The sequence below is a fragment of the Ranitomeya imitator genome, chromosome 1 (assembly GCF_032444005.1).
Source record: "Ranitomeya imitator isolate aRanImi1 chromosome 1, aRanImi1.pri, whole genome shotgun sequence".
Lineage (NCBI taxonomy): Eukaryota > Metazoa > Chordata > Amphibia > Anura > Dendrobatidae > Ranitomeya > Ranitomeya imitator.
In genome coordinates, this window is record NC_091282.1 from 1,054,997,232 (window position 1) to 1,055,014,476 (window position 17,245).

The 17,245-nt window shown below is 48.6% G+C and overlaps 1 protein-coding gene across 5 annotated transcripts in view; it reads left to right on the plus strand.

Annotated features, from left to right (window-relative positions):
* The first annotated feature begins 2,334 nt into the window (after positions 1 to 2,334).
* The window catches only part of GRIA2 (glutamate ionotropic receptor AMPA type subunit 2), a 324,576-nt gene continuing 309,665 nt past the window's right edge, over positions 2,335 to 17,245 (plus strand). For 2 of the 5 annotated variants that reach the window (XM_069744129.1, XM_069744128.1), the window contains exons 1-2: positions 2,885 to 3,208; positions 3,685 to 3,825. In XM_069744129.1, the coding sequence (XP_069600230.1) occupies positions 3,121 to 3,208; positions 3,685 to 3,825 (229 nt within the window). In that variant the 5' untranslated portion in view covers positions 2,885 to 3,120. Of the gene's footprint in view, positions 3,209 to 3,684; positions 3,826 to 17,245 lie in introns of all 5 variants that reach the window. The other 3 variants (XM_069744126.1, XM_069744127.1, XR_011316978.1) reach the window with 3 other exon arrangements.

Sequence of the window (17,245 nt, forward strand, 5' to 3'; positions counted from 1 at the left end):
GTTACGGAACCACGCCTGCACCTCCTTGCGGCGGTATCCTAAGAAAGAGACAAGAAAGGAAGGATATTGTTGAACAGTATAAACGAGATCTAGCAAAAAGGAGTACCAGTAGGAGTCGTGCCGTAAGACCGAGGCAACATCCTACTGAGGCGCGTAGCCAGTGGCCGGAACACCGCGTGAGTAACTGACTTCAGGCCTTACTTCAAACTCCGCAGGACAGTTAATTATAGGTTGGCTGTCTACCTTAAATTTCCTAAGAAGACATAGGGGGCAACATTGGGAGAGGGGCGTCTCTAGGGTCTCCGGAAGACCTCCAAGCCTTCCCGTCATACGGGTGCATCCTAGCCAAAACATACTGGGGGACGAGAAACTAGCAACATCTGCAACTAACGAGAGAGAGAGAGAGAGCTGTAGAGAACGAACGAAACGAGAACAGCAGTTGTGAGGACTATTCCGAATGCTCAGCAGGGTAGAACTACAACACACAGGCGCTAGTGGTGGGCAACGATTTCCATCTGTGAGGGAAACTCTGGAAGTGCCCATCAGACCGGCCTGTCTCTGATAGCCCTGTTAAACGTGCTCTGGATTGAGGATCTTGAAGTCTTCAGTAAAGAGGTAAAGAGACTGCAACCTTGTGTCCTCGTTATTGCCTGCACCTCACACCATCACTATCCACCTTACTGGGAAGCCCTGGGGACACACTTCACCTGTGGGAAGGTATACCATCCAGCTGCAATTCCATCACCCCAGCGGACCCCGCAGCAGCGTCGGTCACTCTGACCGAACACCACAGGTGGTGTCACGAACCCCTGACAGACTATACCAACTTTATTGGACCCCCCTTAGCAGGGTCGCGGACGGGGTCTAGCCACCGTGACAGTCTCAGAACCGAACCAGAGAGGCCCGGTACCGAAACGCGTGGCCCTGTGTCTGGGGGCGATCCACATTCGTCACCTCATCAGGAGCATGCCCAGGCTTTGTAGGGAGATCATACAGGTATGTGGAGGCCACACACTACTGCGCATCATTTTCTTGTCTTGAGTCATTTCGACTGAAGTTGGATCAGCCTGTAACTTCATTTTCCACTTTGATTTTGAGCATCATTACAACTCCAGACCTCCCTGGGATATTAGTTGTGATTTACATTGATCATTTTTAGATTTTATTGTTCTCAACACATTCCACTATGTAATGAATAAAGATTTACAACTGGAATATTTTATTCAGTGATATCTAGGATGTGGTATTTTAGTGTTCCCTTTATTTTTTGAGTAGTGTATATCCTTAGTGCCATGTGTGGGTGACAATAGTCACTGATGTCCTATATGCGTAGACTGTATGGGATTTTTTTTTTTTTGGGGGGGGGGGACTGAGCATTTAGCTGTTCCTCAAGCTTTTTATTATGAAGTGCATGTCATCCCAGTTATTAAGTTTTGATGTCAAAATGGGTTTCCATTAAAGGGTCCATTCAGTCACCACACTTTTAATAGGTCCTTTTTGATGCTCATTGATATAGTCTGTCCCATTGCAAATCAAATAATTTGGGGATTGGCATGGACATTTTTCCTTTTTCAGCTCTGGTATCACAGTCCCTCCAGTGACTGGCTGATTGGTTGTGTCTGTAATTAGGATTTGCACTGTCTTCTACACTTTATTCATGTCCCTCTAGTGATTGACAAGAGGGATATGTCTTCAACTGTAATAAGTAAAGCCCTGCATTGAGGATGTCCGGCGGCACATGTACACTGTGTGATGGCCGGTTCATCCTTTTTAGAATCAGCCTTATTTCCCATTAACCCTTTTTAAACTTGCCTAATGGCGATTCAACTCTTGTGAACCAACCTTGACTTGCATCTATAAGGTGATCAGCTAGCTGTTTGCAATCAGAGCAGTCAAAGGGACATCTGCAAGGAGTTTGTATGTTCTCCCCATGTTTGCGTTTGTTTTCTACCACACTCCAAAGACATACTGATAGGGAATTTAGACTGTGAGCCCCAATGGGGACAGCAATGACAATGTCTGTAAAGCACTGCAAAATATGATAGCGCTATATAAAAAAAAAAGCATAATAAATAAATAAGAGTAACACTTTATTGCACTTTTATATACATTTATTGAATATGGCAACTTTTATGTACATAGTGTTGTATTTCCCTTACACTGTGCGTTACAGGTATAAGTCATTTTGATTATGTATTCATGATTTGGTTATACTTACTAGTAATTCTAATTGCTGTGTGACCTTATGGGTCACTGACCCTTATGAGAGACACTGACCTACATTTGCTGTGTTTGCAAACTTCTCTACAGAAGAGCTGAAAGGCTGCAAGCTCTGACACATGGGTTAATAAATTCCTTGCTAGGTGTTGCTTTCTCCTGAGCTCTGTACAGTGCTTGCTGAGGTTTGGGGTCTAACTTTGTGGAGGCTCTGACTCCATCCTTGCAGGACCCATCCATGTAAGATCCATCCATGTAGGATCCTTCCTTGTAGGATCCATCCATGTAGGACCCTTCCTTGTAGGACCCATCCTTGTAGGACCCATCCTTGTAGGATCCATGCATGTAGGACCCATCCTTCTAGGACCCATCCTTGTAGGACCCATCCTTGTAGGACCCATCCTTGTAGGACCCATCTATGTAGGACCCATCCTTGTAGGACCCATCCTTGTAGGACCCATCCTTGTAGGATCCATCTATGTAGGACCCATCCTTGTAGGACCCATCCTTGTAGGATCCATGCATGTAGGACCCATCCTTGTAGGACCCATCCTTGTAGGACCCATCCTTGTAGGACTGCTTGTTACCCTGCTGCTTCCTTTTGTTTCCTGGAAGGAAGAGAGGTGCTGGTGGGGGAAGACTGTGCTCGCCCCCGATGCTCGCTCCCGTCTGCCTGCCTCCTCTCTCTGAGTGTCTGAATGAACAATACTGAGACACAGGGACCACATCTGCATCCAAGCATCCAGGAGCCAGGGCAGCCTCCATCTTCCAGACTCCATCAGCCCTCAGCTCGTGTTTCTCGGGTTGTCCATGCCTTCAGAAGCATGCAGCTGATCTAAAGCACGACTGCAGTAGACACAGGAAGCTGTTCTCTTGGATGCTTGATTTTTCTCTCTCTTGGAAATGCACAAGATTATGTATATTTCTGTCTTCCTGGTTCCTGTTCTGTGGGGACTCATTATTGGAGTGTATTCCAATAGCATACAGATAGGTAAGATATTTGTTGTCATTATTTCTATTACACCCTTATATATTTGATGTTTTCTTAGTAACCATCAGATGGTAGAGACTACAGCACCACAGCGGTGCCCATAATCTCTGATTGCATGTGTGTGTTACAACGTTACAGTGCCTGCAGCTGCACAGCCAGAAGCATGTTCCCACAGTATCTCATAATACATGTACTAATAAGTCAATCACCGTGATTAGCGCTGCACATGCCATGATATATGTACCTTCCGCTTCCCATGATATATACTGGCCAGATCACAGGATTTATCTTGGCATCTGCACCTTTGGCAATTGACCACAGCTCCACAGTTGGAGGTTTTACACCATAATTACCAATGAGCAGGAATTCCCTCTATGTAAAAATGTAAGATTGCATTTTTTTTTCTTTGCAATGTGGTCTATTCTGTTGTAGCTGAGCCTAAGATATATAACATTATGATATGTCATCTTTTCCAGGAGGATTATTTCCAAGGGGTGCAGATCAGGAATACAGTGCATTTCGGGTAGGGATGGTTTTCAATTCCATTTCAGAGTTTAGACTGACGCCCCATATCGACAATCTGGAGGTAGCTAACAGCTTTGCCGTAACCAATGCTTGTAAGTAGTGCATTTTCATCATCCTTATTAGAAATGATAATATGTGATCCATCTACCTATACCATTGTCCTATAGGCGAATAGTCACAGTGCGGTGCAAACACTCACCTATCTTTTCTACTGCAAGTTTGTCCTGCAATGCTTTATACGCCACCCTGGCAACCAATGGTGCCCTTACATGCTCGGCATGGAGCATAGCCATTAGGACCTGTTACTGCATCATGGCATTCCAATACATAGCACTAGCAGGGACTGGTATATATGTCTATAAGTGCTACCTACTGCATAGCAGCCGCCTGTGTGTTTGCTGGGCTGTGTAGTCCCCAGTAATGTATTTGTGGGAGAACAGTCAAACATATGGGGCAGTGATCTGTAATGAAATATGAGCAGATGCAGAGTGATGATCAGCCATTTTACTCCGAGTAATATCTCCTTATTAGAATGGTTACTCATTCACCAAGCTGATCTTATGGCAAACGTACCACCCGGACCATCAGTAGCCAGGAGGCTGGGTTACAATGTGCGGGTCTTGCTAATGCGGGCTCCTGTAGTCACAGCACATAAACTGTTCTATTTATAGCGGCTGATTGATCGCCTCTCTAGATGATCCCATTGATTAGCAATCCCAAACAAATTCATTTCCCTAAGTTGCATAACGTTTTGATATGAATGTGTATGGGCTTCCATCTGACGGTTGGTGTTTTGGCGATTCCAGTTGATCGATCCGAGGGATCCATTCGTCATACGACACGTTGGTACCACAAATCCTCATGTGGACACAGCTTTCCGTGAAATAAGCAGATCCAGCCTGAAGACCACTGTGACTTGTAATGGCGGCGTAGTGCCACCACCGTCCCAGTTGCGTTACATGCAGTGAGTTTATTATAAGTAAGCCACATGCCCTACATCATTATCATTAATGATAAGCCGACCATAAAAGATGTGATTCTGAGGGAGAACGTGCTGTATACCGGGCTAGATTATTAATCAGGTCGCAGCATCTCGTGTGCCAAGGAGAAAGCTAGCCATAGGACTGACGGTAGGGTTGTATTGCTGGATTCTGCATCCTGACGTTATGACAAGGGGCTGCTGATTCATGCACACGGCTCTCATTAGCAGCCTGTGCTGCAGGTCCAGTAACGCTGAGGACAGGGGAGGAGGCAGGGGAATAACCCTGCTGTAGCCAGCGGCTTGGGTCCTTGCTCTCATTACTACTTAGCCTTGTATTTATGGAGACAAGGTCTATCAATAATCCCTATGCTGATTATTATCCGTATTATATAAAGTACAATATGCATCTGTGCATTAATACAACTAGCGCAGCCCTCCCTGCCTATGTGTGGGGCTCAGTGCCGCCCGCTTTCCATTCCTGAACGCAGCTGCTCAGCACCGGAAATGAAGGATGCTGTTCTGTATCCTGGCTCCGACACTGTGTGGTTTCCACTCGGCATCCTGTGCAATACGCTGGTCTGTGCCGCAGATCCCTGTCCGCTCTGCTGGGATTTATTCCCATAGCAGAGACGGATATACCGTAGAGTATGTAGGGCAGATGCATGTCTAGTAAGAGACTGATCGTCACTGCTAGCCGTGAATGGACAGGGACACCATAAAGCAAGCACAATCACGGATCAAGCTGATTTGGCAATTCATTTAGCTGCTTGCTTTCATGTAAGCAATTGATCAATGGCAACTAATTGGTTAAAATTGTGATCAATCAAGTCAGAATATTTTAGCTAATAGTTTGCCGTAACATGGAATTTAAGGTATTTCGGTTTTACGTATGGTTTGTGATCGAACTTAAAGTGGCCACCCATGTCCATGGTGAATATTAAATGGGCACTTCCACTGTAAACATTTAACACATTAACAGTTTTTTAAGGATTTTCAGAGAGAATGGGGGTCCAGTGATTTTATTTGTTGTTTATGATCCCCCCAGTGTCCTTAGAATTAGACAATCGGGGGGTTCACGGAACCCTATTTTTATTATAGATGAGGAAAAAAGTCAAGCGAGAAGCATCACTAGAGTTGCCGTAGATTGTGCATGCAGAGAATACCCTTTTCGAGAAAATCTACCATCATGACAGACCTCCATTTTATGGAACAATTGGGAGAACCTAGAGGTTGATGTTGTGCCCACTCATTGGCCTACCAAATTCTTGTTTGAGAAACACAGAAGTGTGTACAGTCTTCTAATGAGCAGTTACCGGTCACCAGATTGGGGGCTGCAATGACTTTTCTCTGCCAGAGACCATCTGGCAAAGAATACTCAATAATCTCAGTATCCATGGTAACAGGATGATTAAGAATTATAATTCTTCTCAGCTACTTATTTTCGTTTCACAAGTGTTGTGCAGCAAATCAGCATGTTTCCTAAAGCAACCAATATAAGTCACCTTTTTATTGTTTTAGTACACATGAAAAAGTAATAGAAGCTGCTAGTTCCAGATCCTGGGGAGAGGGCGTAAGGCCTGGTTCACACCACGTTTTTATAACATTTGAAAGCTACATGTTTTTATACTGTAAACAAAAAACCCTGATCTGTTGTAAAACTGAAGCAAACGGACACAGTCTTGAAGAAAGTATATCCGTTTTTCTTTATGTAAATGTTGCATCTGTTTATTTTCTTTTTTTTTTTTAAAAAAAAGGCTTTTTTGTTAAAGATGTAGGAAGGACTGTCAGGGGGTCAAGTGACTTCATTTCTGTAAAAAAAAAAATAAACATCTTGAAAAAAAGAATGCAAACAGTAGACTATATATTTTCCTCCTTTTTCCATCAATTGAAATGTTATATAAACCGATTTGTTTTTTCAAGGGATGAAAAAGTGCAGAAGACTGTAAAAAAAAGATCGAAACAGATATGGGTGCAAACAGTTCTCAAAATGATACCCATTTTACATGCAGACGTTTACCTTACTCTATTCTATGTAAATACAAATGTATTCATATAAGTATAGTTTTTCTTAATACAAATTCATACATAAAGTCCAAAAACATGGTGTGAAACCGCCCTCTGTGTTTTTGAGCAACACTATCATATTGTTGAACAAACATTATCCTACAGTTTGTCGATTAGGCCAAGAGTGGACATGTTATACTGTATGTGCAGAGGACAGCTGCCATCTTAAGGGGAATCTGTCACGGAGGAGCCATGCACACAACGGGGAGGACGGAGGAGCCATGCGTACAACAGGGGGAGGATGGAGGAGCCATGCGTACAACAGGGGGAGGATGGAGGAGCCATGCACACAATGGGGAGGACGGAGGAGCCATGCGTACAACAGGGGGAGGATGGAGGAGCCATGCGTACAACAGGGGGAGGATGGAGGAGCCATGCACACAATGGGGAGGACGGAGGAGCCATGCGTACAACAGGGGGAGGATGGAGGAGCCATGCACACAACAGGGGGAGGATGGAGGAGCCATGCACACAACATGGGGAGGACGGAGGAGCCATGCACACAACAGGGGGAGGACGGAGGAGCCATGCACACAACAGGGGGAGGATGGAGGAGCCATGCACACAACAGGGGGAGGATGGAGGAGCCATGCTCACAATAGGGGGAGGACGGAGGAGCCATGCACACAACAGGGGGAGGACGGAGGAGCCATGCACACAACAGGGGGAGGATGGAGGAGCCATGCACACAACAGGGGGAGGATGGAGGAGCCATGCTCACAATAGGGGGAGGACGGAGGAGCCATGCACACAACGGGGAGGACAGATGAACCATGCACACAACAGGGGGAGGATGGAGGAGCCATGCACACAACGGGGGGAGGACGGAAGAGCCATGGAAACAACAGGGGAAGGACGGAGAAGCCATGCAGACAACAGGGGGAGGATGGAGGAGCCATGCACACAACATGGGGAGGACGGAAGAGCCATGGAAACAACAGGGGAAGGACGCAGAAGCCATGCACACAACAGGGGGAGGATGGAGGAGCCATGCACACAACATGGGGAGGACGGAGAAGCCATGCACACAACAGAGGGAGGACGGCAAAGCCATGCACACAACAGGAGGACGACGGAGGAGCCATGCACACAACAGGGGGAGGACGGAGAAGCCATGCACACAACAGGGGGAGGACGGAGGAGCCATGTACACAACAGGGGGAGGACGGAGGAACCATGCACACAACAGGGGAGGATGGATGAGCCATGCACACAACAAGGGGAGGACGGAGAAGCCATGCACACAACAGGGGGAGGACGGAGGAGCCATGCACACAACAGGAGGACGACGGAGGAGCCATGCACACAACAGGGGGAGGACGGAGGAGCCATGTACACAACAGGGGGAGGACGGAGGAACCATGCAGACAAGAGGGGGAGGACGGAGGAGCCATGCACAAAATAGGGGGAGGGCATAGAAGCCATGCACACAACAGGGGGAAGACGGAGGAGCAATATGTACACAACAGGGGGAGGATGGAGAAGCCATGCACAAAACAGGGGGAGGATGGAGGAGCCATGTACACAACAGGGGGAGGATGGAGGAGCCATGAACACAACAGGAGGGAGGACGGAGGAGCCATGCACATAACAGGGGGAGGACGGAGGAGTCATGCGCACAACAGGGGAATGGCGGAGGAGCCATGGACACAACAGGGGGAGGAAGGAGGAACCATGCACACAACAGGGGGAGGACGGAGGAGCCATGCACACAACAGGGGGGAGGACGGAGGAGCCATGCACACAATAGGGGGGAGGACGAAGGAGCCATGCACACAACAGGGGGGAGGACGGAGGAGCCATGGAAACAACAGGGGAAGGACGGAGAAGCCATGCACACAACAGGGGGAGGATGGAGGAGCCATGGAAACAACAGGGGAAGGACGGAGAAGCCATGCACACAACAGGGGGAGGATGGAGGAGCCATGCACACAACAGGGGGAGGACGGAAGAGCCATGGAAACAACAGGGGAAGGACGGAGAAGCCATGCACACAACAGGGGGAGGATGGAGGAGCCATGCACACAACAAGGGGAGGACGGAGAAGCCATGCACACAACAGGGGGAGGACGGAGGAGCCATGCACACAACAGGAGGACGACGGAGGAGCCATGCACACAACAGGGGGAGGACGGAGAAGCCATGCACACAACAGGGGGAGGACGGAGGAGCCATGTACACAACAGGGGGAGGACGGAGGAACCATGCAGACAAGAGGGGGAGGACGGAGGAGCCATGCACAAAATAGGGGGAGGGCATAGAAGCCATGCACACAACAGGGGGAAGACGGAGGAGCAATATGTACACAACAGGGGGAGGATGGAGAAGCCATGCACAAAACAGGGGGAGGATGGAGGAGCCATGTACACAACAGGGGGAGGATGGAGGAGCCGTGAACACAACAGGGGGGAGGACGGAGGAGCCATGCACATAACAGGGGGAGGACGGAGGAGCCATGCGCACAACAGGGGAATGGCGGAGGAGCCATGGACACAACAGTGGGAGGAAGGAGGAACCATGCACACAACAGGGGGAGGACGGAGGAGCCATGCACACAACAGGGGGGAGGACGGAGGAGCCATGCACACAACAGGAGGGAGGACGAAGGAGCCATGCACACAACAGGGGGAGGACGGAGAAGCCATGCACACAACAGGGAGAGGACGGAGGAGCCATGCTCATAACAGGGGGAGGACGGAGAAGCCATGCACACAACAGGGAGAGGATGGAGGAGCCATGTACACAACAGGGGGAGGACGGAGGAACCATGCAGACAAGATGGGGAGGACAGAGGAGCCATGCACACAATAGGGGGAGGGCATAGAAGCCATGCACACAACAGGGGGAGGACGGAGGAGCAATATGTACACAACAGGGGGAGGATGGAGAAGCCATGCACAAAGCAGGGGGAGGATGGAGGAGCCATGTACACAACATGGGGAGGACGGAGGAGCCATGCACACAACAGGGGAGGATGGAGGAGCCATGCACACAACATGGGGAGGATGGAGGAGCCATGCGTACAACAGGGGGAGGATGGAGGAGCCATGCACACAACAGGGGGAGGATGGAGGAGCCATGCTCACAATAGGGGGAGGACGGAGGAGCCATGCACACAACGGGGAGGACAGAGGAACCATGCACACAACAGGGGGAGGATGGAGGAGCCATGCACACAACGGGGGGAGGACGGAAGAGCCATGGAAACAACAGGGGAAGGACGGAGAAGCCATGCAGACAACAGGGGGAGGATGGAGGAGCCATGCACACAACATGGGGAGGACAGAAGAGCCATGGAAACAACAGGGGAAGGACGGAGAAGCCATGCACAAAACAGGGGGAGGATGGAGGAGCCATGCACACAACAGGGGGAGGACGGAGGAGCCATGCACACAACAGGGGAGGATGGAGGAGCCATGCACACAAAATGGGGAGGACGGAGGAGCCATGCGTACAACAGGGGGAGGATGGAGGAGCCATGCACACAACAGGGGGAGGATGGAGGAACCATGCTCACAATAGGGGGAGGACGGAGGAGCCATGCACACAACAGGGAGGACAGAGGAACCATGCACACAACAGGGGGAGGATGGAGGAGCCATGCACACAACGGGGGGAGGACGGAAGAGCCATGGAAACAACAGGGGAAGGACGGAGAAGCCATGCAGACAACAGGGGGAGGATGGAGGAGCCATGCACACAACATGGGGAGGACGGAAGAGCCATGGAAACAACAGGGCAAGGACGGAGAAGCCATGCACACAACAGGGGGAGGCTGGAGGAGCCATGCACACAACATGGGGAGGACGGAGAAGCCATGCACACAACAGAGGGAGGACGGCGAAGCCATGCACACAACAGGGGGAGGACGGAGGAGCCATGCACACAACAGGAGGACGACGGAGGAGCCATGCACACAACAGGGGAGGATGGATGAGCCATGCACACAACAAGGAGAGGACGGAGAAGCCATGCACACAACAGGGGGAGGACGGAGGAGCCATGCACACAACAGGAGGACGACGGAGGAGCCATGCACACAACAGGGGGAGGACGGAGAAGCCATGCACACAACAGGGGGAGGACGGAGGAGCCATGTACACAACAGGGGGAGGACGGAGGAACCATGCAGACAAGAGGGGGAGGACGGAGGAGCCATGCACAAAATAGGGGGAGGGCATAGAAGCCATGTACACAACAGGGGGAAGACGGAGGAGCAATATGTACACAACAGGGGGAGGATGGAGAAGCCATGCACAAAACAGGGGGAGGATGGAGGAGCCATGTACACAACAGGGGGAGGATTGAGGAGCCATGAACACAACAGGGGGGAGGACGGAGGAGCCATGCACATAACAGGGGGAGGACGGAGGAGCCATGCGCACAACAGGGGAATGGCGGAGGAGTCATGGACACAACAGGGGGAGGAAGGAGGAACGATGCACACAACAGGGGGAGGACGGAGGAGCCATGCACACAACAGGGGGGAGGACGGAGGAGCCATGCACACAACAGGGGGGAGGACGAAGGAGCCATGCACACAACAGGGGGGAGGACGGAGGAGCCATGCTCATAACGGGGAGGACGGAGAAGCCATGCACACAACAGGGAGAGGACGGAGGAGCCATGTACACAACAGGGGGAGGACGGAGGAACAATGCAGACAAGATGGGGAGGACAGAGGAGCCATGCATACAATAGGGGGAGGGCATAGAAGCCATGCACACAACAGGGGGAAGACGGAGGAGCAATACACACAACAGGGGGGAGGACGGAGGAGCCATGCACACAACAGGGGGAAGGACGAAGGAGGCATGCACACAACAGGGGGGAGGACGAAGGAGCCATGCTCATAACAGGGGGAGGACAGAGAAGCCATGCACACAACAGGGAGAGGACGGAGGAGCCATGTGCACAACAGGGGGAGGACGGAGGAGCCATGCACACAACAGGGGAGGATGATTGAGCCTCGCGCACAACAGGGGGAGGACGGAGAAGCAATGCGCACAACAGGGCGAGGACAGAGGAGACATGCACACAACAGGGGAGGACGGAGGAGCCATGCACACAACAGGGGGAGGACGGAGGAGCCATGTACACAACAGGGGGAGGACGTTGGAGCCATGCACACAACAGAGGAGGATGATGGAGCCATGCACACAACAGGGGGAGGACGGAGAAGCCATGCTTACAACAGGGGGAGGATGGAGGAGCCATGTACACAACAGGGTGAGGACGGAGAAACCATGCAGACAACAGAGGGAGGACAGAGGAGTCATGCAGACAACAGAGGGAGGATAGAGGAGTCATGGACACAACAGGGGGAGGAGGGAGGAGCCATGCACACAACAGGGGGAGGACAGAGGAGACATGCACACAACAGGGGGGAGGACGGAGGAGCCATGCACACAACAGGGGGAGGACGAAGGAGTCATGCACACAACAGGGGGGAGGACGGAGGAGCCATGCACACAACAGGGGGAGGACGGAGGAGCCATGCACACAACAGGGGGAGGACGGAGGAGCCATGCACACAACAGGGGGAGGACAGAGGAGCCATGTACACAACAAGGGGGAGGACGGAGGAGCCATGCACACAACAGGGGGAGGATGATGGAGCCATGCGCACAACAGGGGGAGGACAGAGGAGCCATGCATACCGGGACAGGGATGAGGGGACAATGCATACTCGGCTTATACTCAAGTCAATAAGCTTACCCAGTTTTTCGTGGCAAAATTAGGTGCCTCGACTTATACATGGGTCGGCTTATACTCGAGTATATACGGTAATAATATGGCCATACAGGCTATAGACTGCTGAAAACAGTCCTCCCTGTGTGTCTCATATAAGATGCTTTGTTGTTGAGAAATCATCTTTTATTATTTTATTTAAATGACCTCTTCCAGGCATCAGGGCAGATGGTGCCTGGAGGATAACTCTGCCTCCAGAGCTGTATTTACATGAAGGGAAATTACCAGTGAGACAAGTAACTAACACAGAAAAAGAGAAATGGAATTTGTCTTCTTGCAAACACATTTTTGCTTCTCTCTCAGCTTTGCTGTATTGTAACAATATTGCTACCCTGTCTGCCTGTGAGATGGAAGCTGAAGATTATTATTATTATTTATCATTATAGCTCTATTTATTCCATGGCGCTTTACATGTGAGGAGGTGTATACATAATAAAAACAAGTACAATAATCTTACACAATACGAGTCACAACTGGTACAGTAGGAGAGAGGTCCCTGCCCGCGAGGGCTCACAATCTACAAGGGATGGGTGAGGATACAGTAGGTGAGGATAGAGCTGGTCATGCAGTGGTTTGGTCGATCGGTGGTTACTGCATTTGTAGGCTTGTCAGAAGAGGTAGGTCTTTAGGTTCTTTTTGATGGTTTCAATGATAGGCAAGAGTCTGATATGTTGTGGTAGACAGTTCCAGAGTAGGGGTGATGCGAGAGAGAAATCTTGTATGCGATTGTGGGAAGAGGAGATAAGAGGGGAGTAGAGAAGGAGATCTTGTGAGAATCGGAGGTTGCGTGCAGGTAAGTACCGGGAGACGAGGTCACAGATGTATGGAGGAGGCAGGTTGTGGATGGCTTTGCATGTCATGGTTAGGGTTTTGTACTGGAGTCTCTGGGTAATGGGGAGCTGTTATGACCTGGTGGTTAAGAGGCCACACTGAAATGACCTGGTGGCTAAAACGCAACATGGAACGAGCTCTGAGAAGGTGGTATCTCTACTGACCGCAGTCCCTAATCCTAACAACACAACTAGAAATAGCCGTGGGATGTTCCTGACACTCCCTAGACACCTCGTCACAGCCTAAGATATAACTACCCCTAAAGAAGGAAATAGAAAGCTATCTTGCCTCAGAGAAACCCCCAAAAGGAAAGACAGCCCCCCACAAATATTGACTGTGAAAGGAGAGGGAAATGACGAACACAGAAATGAAATTAGAATTCAGCAAAGGGAGGCCAATACTAAACTAGATAGACAGAGAGCAAAGGATACTGTGCGGTCAGTATTAAAAACTACAAAATCCATGCAGAGTTTACAAAAATGAACTCCACACCGACTCACAGAGTGGAGGGGCAAATCTGCTTTCCCAGAGCTTCCAGCTAGCCTGAATAAGACATAGTGACAAGCTGGACAAAAGAGACAAAATGCAAAGCAATAGAGTCCAAACAAATGGACAAACAAAACTAGCAAAACTTATCTTTTGCAGAAAAGGACTGGCCATATGAGAAATCCAAGGGAAGAATCAAATCCAACCAAGAACATTGACAGCAGGCATGGACTAAAGCCCAGAGCAGGTTTAAATAACAAACCCAGGCAAGGCGATTAGTGAAGGCAGCTGCTACAGCTACCTAATGGAGCAGCAGTTCCACTCGAAACCACCAGAGGGAGCCCAAGGGCAGAACTCGCAAAAATACCATTAGCAACCACAGGAGGGAGCTCCAGAATGGAACTCACAACAGGGAGCCAGTGAAGGGAATGACAGAGGGGAGAGGCCGGGGAATATCGGGGGGACAGGTGGATTAGCCGGGCAACAGAGTTTAGAATAGATTGGAGGGGTGCGAGAGTGTTCGAGGGGAGGCCATAGAGCAGGAGGTTTCAGTAGTCAAAGCGGGAGATGATGAGGGCATGGACTAGGGTTTTTGCAGATTCTTGGTTTAGGAATGTACGGATCCGTGAAATATTTTTGAGTTGAAGGTGGCAGGAAGTGGAAAGAGCTTGGACATGTGGTTTGAAGGAGAGATCAGTGTCAAGGATTACCCCGATGCAGCGAGCTTGTGGGACTGGGGAGAGTGGGCCGCCGTTTACTGTAATCGATAGGTCCGTTGGGGGGGTCGCGTGGAGAGGAACTTGTAGATATGTCAGGTATAATCACACACAGCTCTGCAGAGAGATCAGGAACATAGAGAGGCCATTACATATCACACTGAACACTGGTAACCATTATTCATCACACTAGGAACCATTATACATCACACTGGTAACACTGGTAACCGTTACACATCACACTGGTAACACTGGTATCCATTATACATCACACTAGCAACACTACTGTAGAATCCATTACACATCACACTGATAACACTGGTAACCATTACACATCACACTGGTAACACTGATATCCATTATACAGTTAGGGCCAGAAATATTTGGACAGTGACACAATTTTCGCAAGTTGGGCTCTGCATGCCACCACATTGGATTTGAAATGAAACCTCTACAACAGAATTCAAGTGCAGATTGTAACATTTAATTTGAAGGGTTGAACAAAAATATCTGATAGAAAATGTAGGAATTGTACACATTTCTTTACAAACACTCCACATTTTAGGAGGTCAAAAGTAATTGGACAAATAAACATAACCCAAACAAAATATTTTTATTTTCAATATTTTGTTGCAAATCCTTTGGAGGCAATCACTGCCTTAAGTCTGGAACCCATGGACATCACCAAACGCTGGGTTTCCTCCTTCTTAATGCTTTGCCAGGCCTTAACAGCCGCAGCCTTCAGGTCTTGCTTGTTTGTGGGTCTTTCCGTCTTAAGTCTGGATTTGAGCAAGTGAAATGCATGCTCAATTGGGTTTAGATCTGGAGATTGACTTGGCCATTGCAGAATGTTCCACTTTTTGGCACTCATGAACTCCTGGGTAGCTTTGGATGTATGCTTGGGGTCATTGTCCATCTGTACTATGAAGCGCCGTCCAATCAACTTTGCAGCATTTGGCTGAATCTGGGCTGAAAGTATATCCCGGTACACTTCAGAATTCATCCGGCTACTCTTGTCTGCTCTTATGTCATCAATAAACACAAGTGACCCAGTGCCATTGAAAGCCATGCATGCCCATGCCATCACGTTGCCTCCACCATGTTTTACAGAGGATGTGGTGTGCCTTGGATCATGTGCCGTTCCCTTTCTTCTCCAAACTTTTTTCTTCCCATCATTCTGGTACATGTTGATCTTTGTCTCATCTGTCCATAGAATACTTTTCCAGAACTGAGCTAGCTTCTTGAGGTGTTTTTCTGCAAATTTAACTCTGGCCTGTCTATTTTTGGTATTGATGAATGGCTTGCATCTAGATGTGAACCCTTTGTATTTACTGTCATGGAGTCTTCTCTTTACTGTTGACTTAGAAACAGATACACCTACTTCACTGAGAGTGTTCTGGACTTCAGTTGATGTTGTGAACCGGTTCTTCTTCACCAAATTAAGTATGCGGCGATCATCCACCACTGTTGTCATCCGTGGACGCCCAGGCCTTTTTGAGTTCCCAAGCTCACCAGTCAATTCCTTTTTTCTCAGAATGTACCCAACTGTTGATTTTGCTACTCCAAGCATGTCTGCTATCTCTCTGATGGATTTTTTCTTTTTTTTCAGCCTCAGGATGTTCTGCTTCACCTCAATTGAGAGTTCCTTTGACCGCATGTTGTCTGATCACAGCAACAGCTTCCAAATGCAAAACCACACACCTGGAATCCACCCCTGACCTTTTAACTACTTCATTGATTACAGGTTAACGAGGGAGACGCCTTCAGAGTTAATTGCAGCCCTTAGAGTCCATTGTCCAATTACTTTTGGTCCCTTGAAAAAGAGGACGCTATGCATTACAGAGCTATGATTCCTAAACCCTTTCTCCGATTTGGATGTGGAAACTATCATATTGCAGCTGGGAGTGTGCACTTTCAGCCCATATTATATATATAATTGTATTTCTGAACATGTTTTTGTAAACAGCTAAAATAACAAAACTTGTGTCACTGTCCAAATATTTCTGGCCCTAACTGTACATCACACTGGCAACACTAGAATCCATTACACATCACACTGATAACACTGGTAACATTTACACATCACACTGGTAACCATTACACATTACACTGATAACACTGAGAACCATTACACATCACACTGGTTACACCTCTTCATGTAAAACAAGCTCTGGAGGCAGAGTTATCTTCCAGGTAACATCCTCTCCTGGGAGCCTCAAAGAGGTCAATTGTATAAAGTCATAAAAACTGATTTCTCAGCAACAACACATATGATGAGACACAGGTAGGACTGTGTTTAGCATTCTGTAGCCTGTATATCCATATTAATAGTTTACATAGGTGAAATGTGGTGACAAATTCCCTTTGAAGGAAATATAATTGTGCTTTCTACTTCCTGCATTGGGAATTATTTATAAGTGTAGTCTCATATGTCTACTTTCCTTGTACCCATATAGGAGACTAAATTAGTCATTCATTCCCATGGTTTACAATTACTAGTGAATTGCGATCCACCAAATACGTGCTGAGCAATGAGAAGTGCTCTGTAAAAGCCACCTCACACTTCTAAGGGTATATCAACTCAGAATATATTATCACAGATTGTCTTTGTGCATGCTATTCCAATTGGCAGGTCCAAAGAGCTTCCTAGTATTTTTTTTACGCCTGCCATGGATTGTGCTC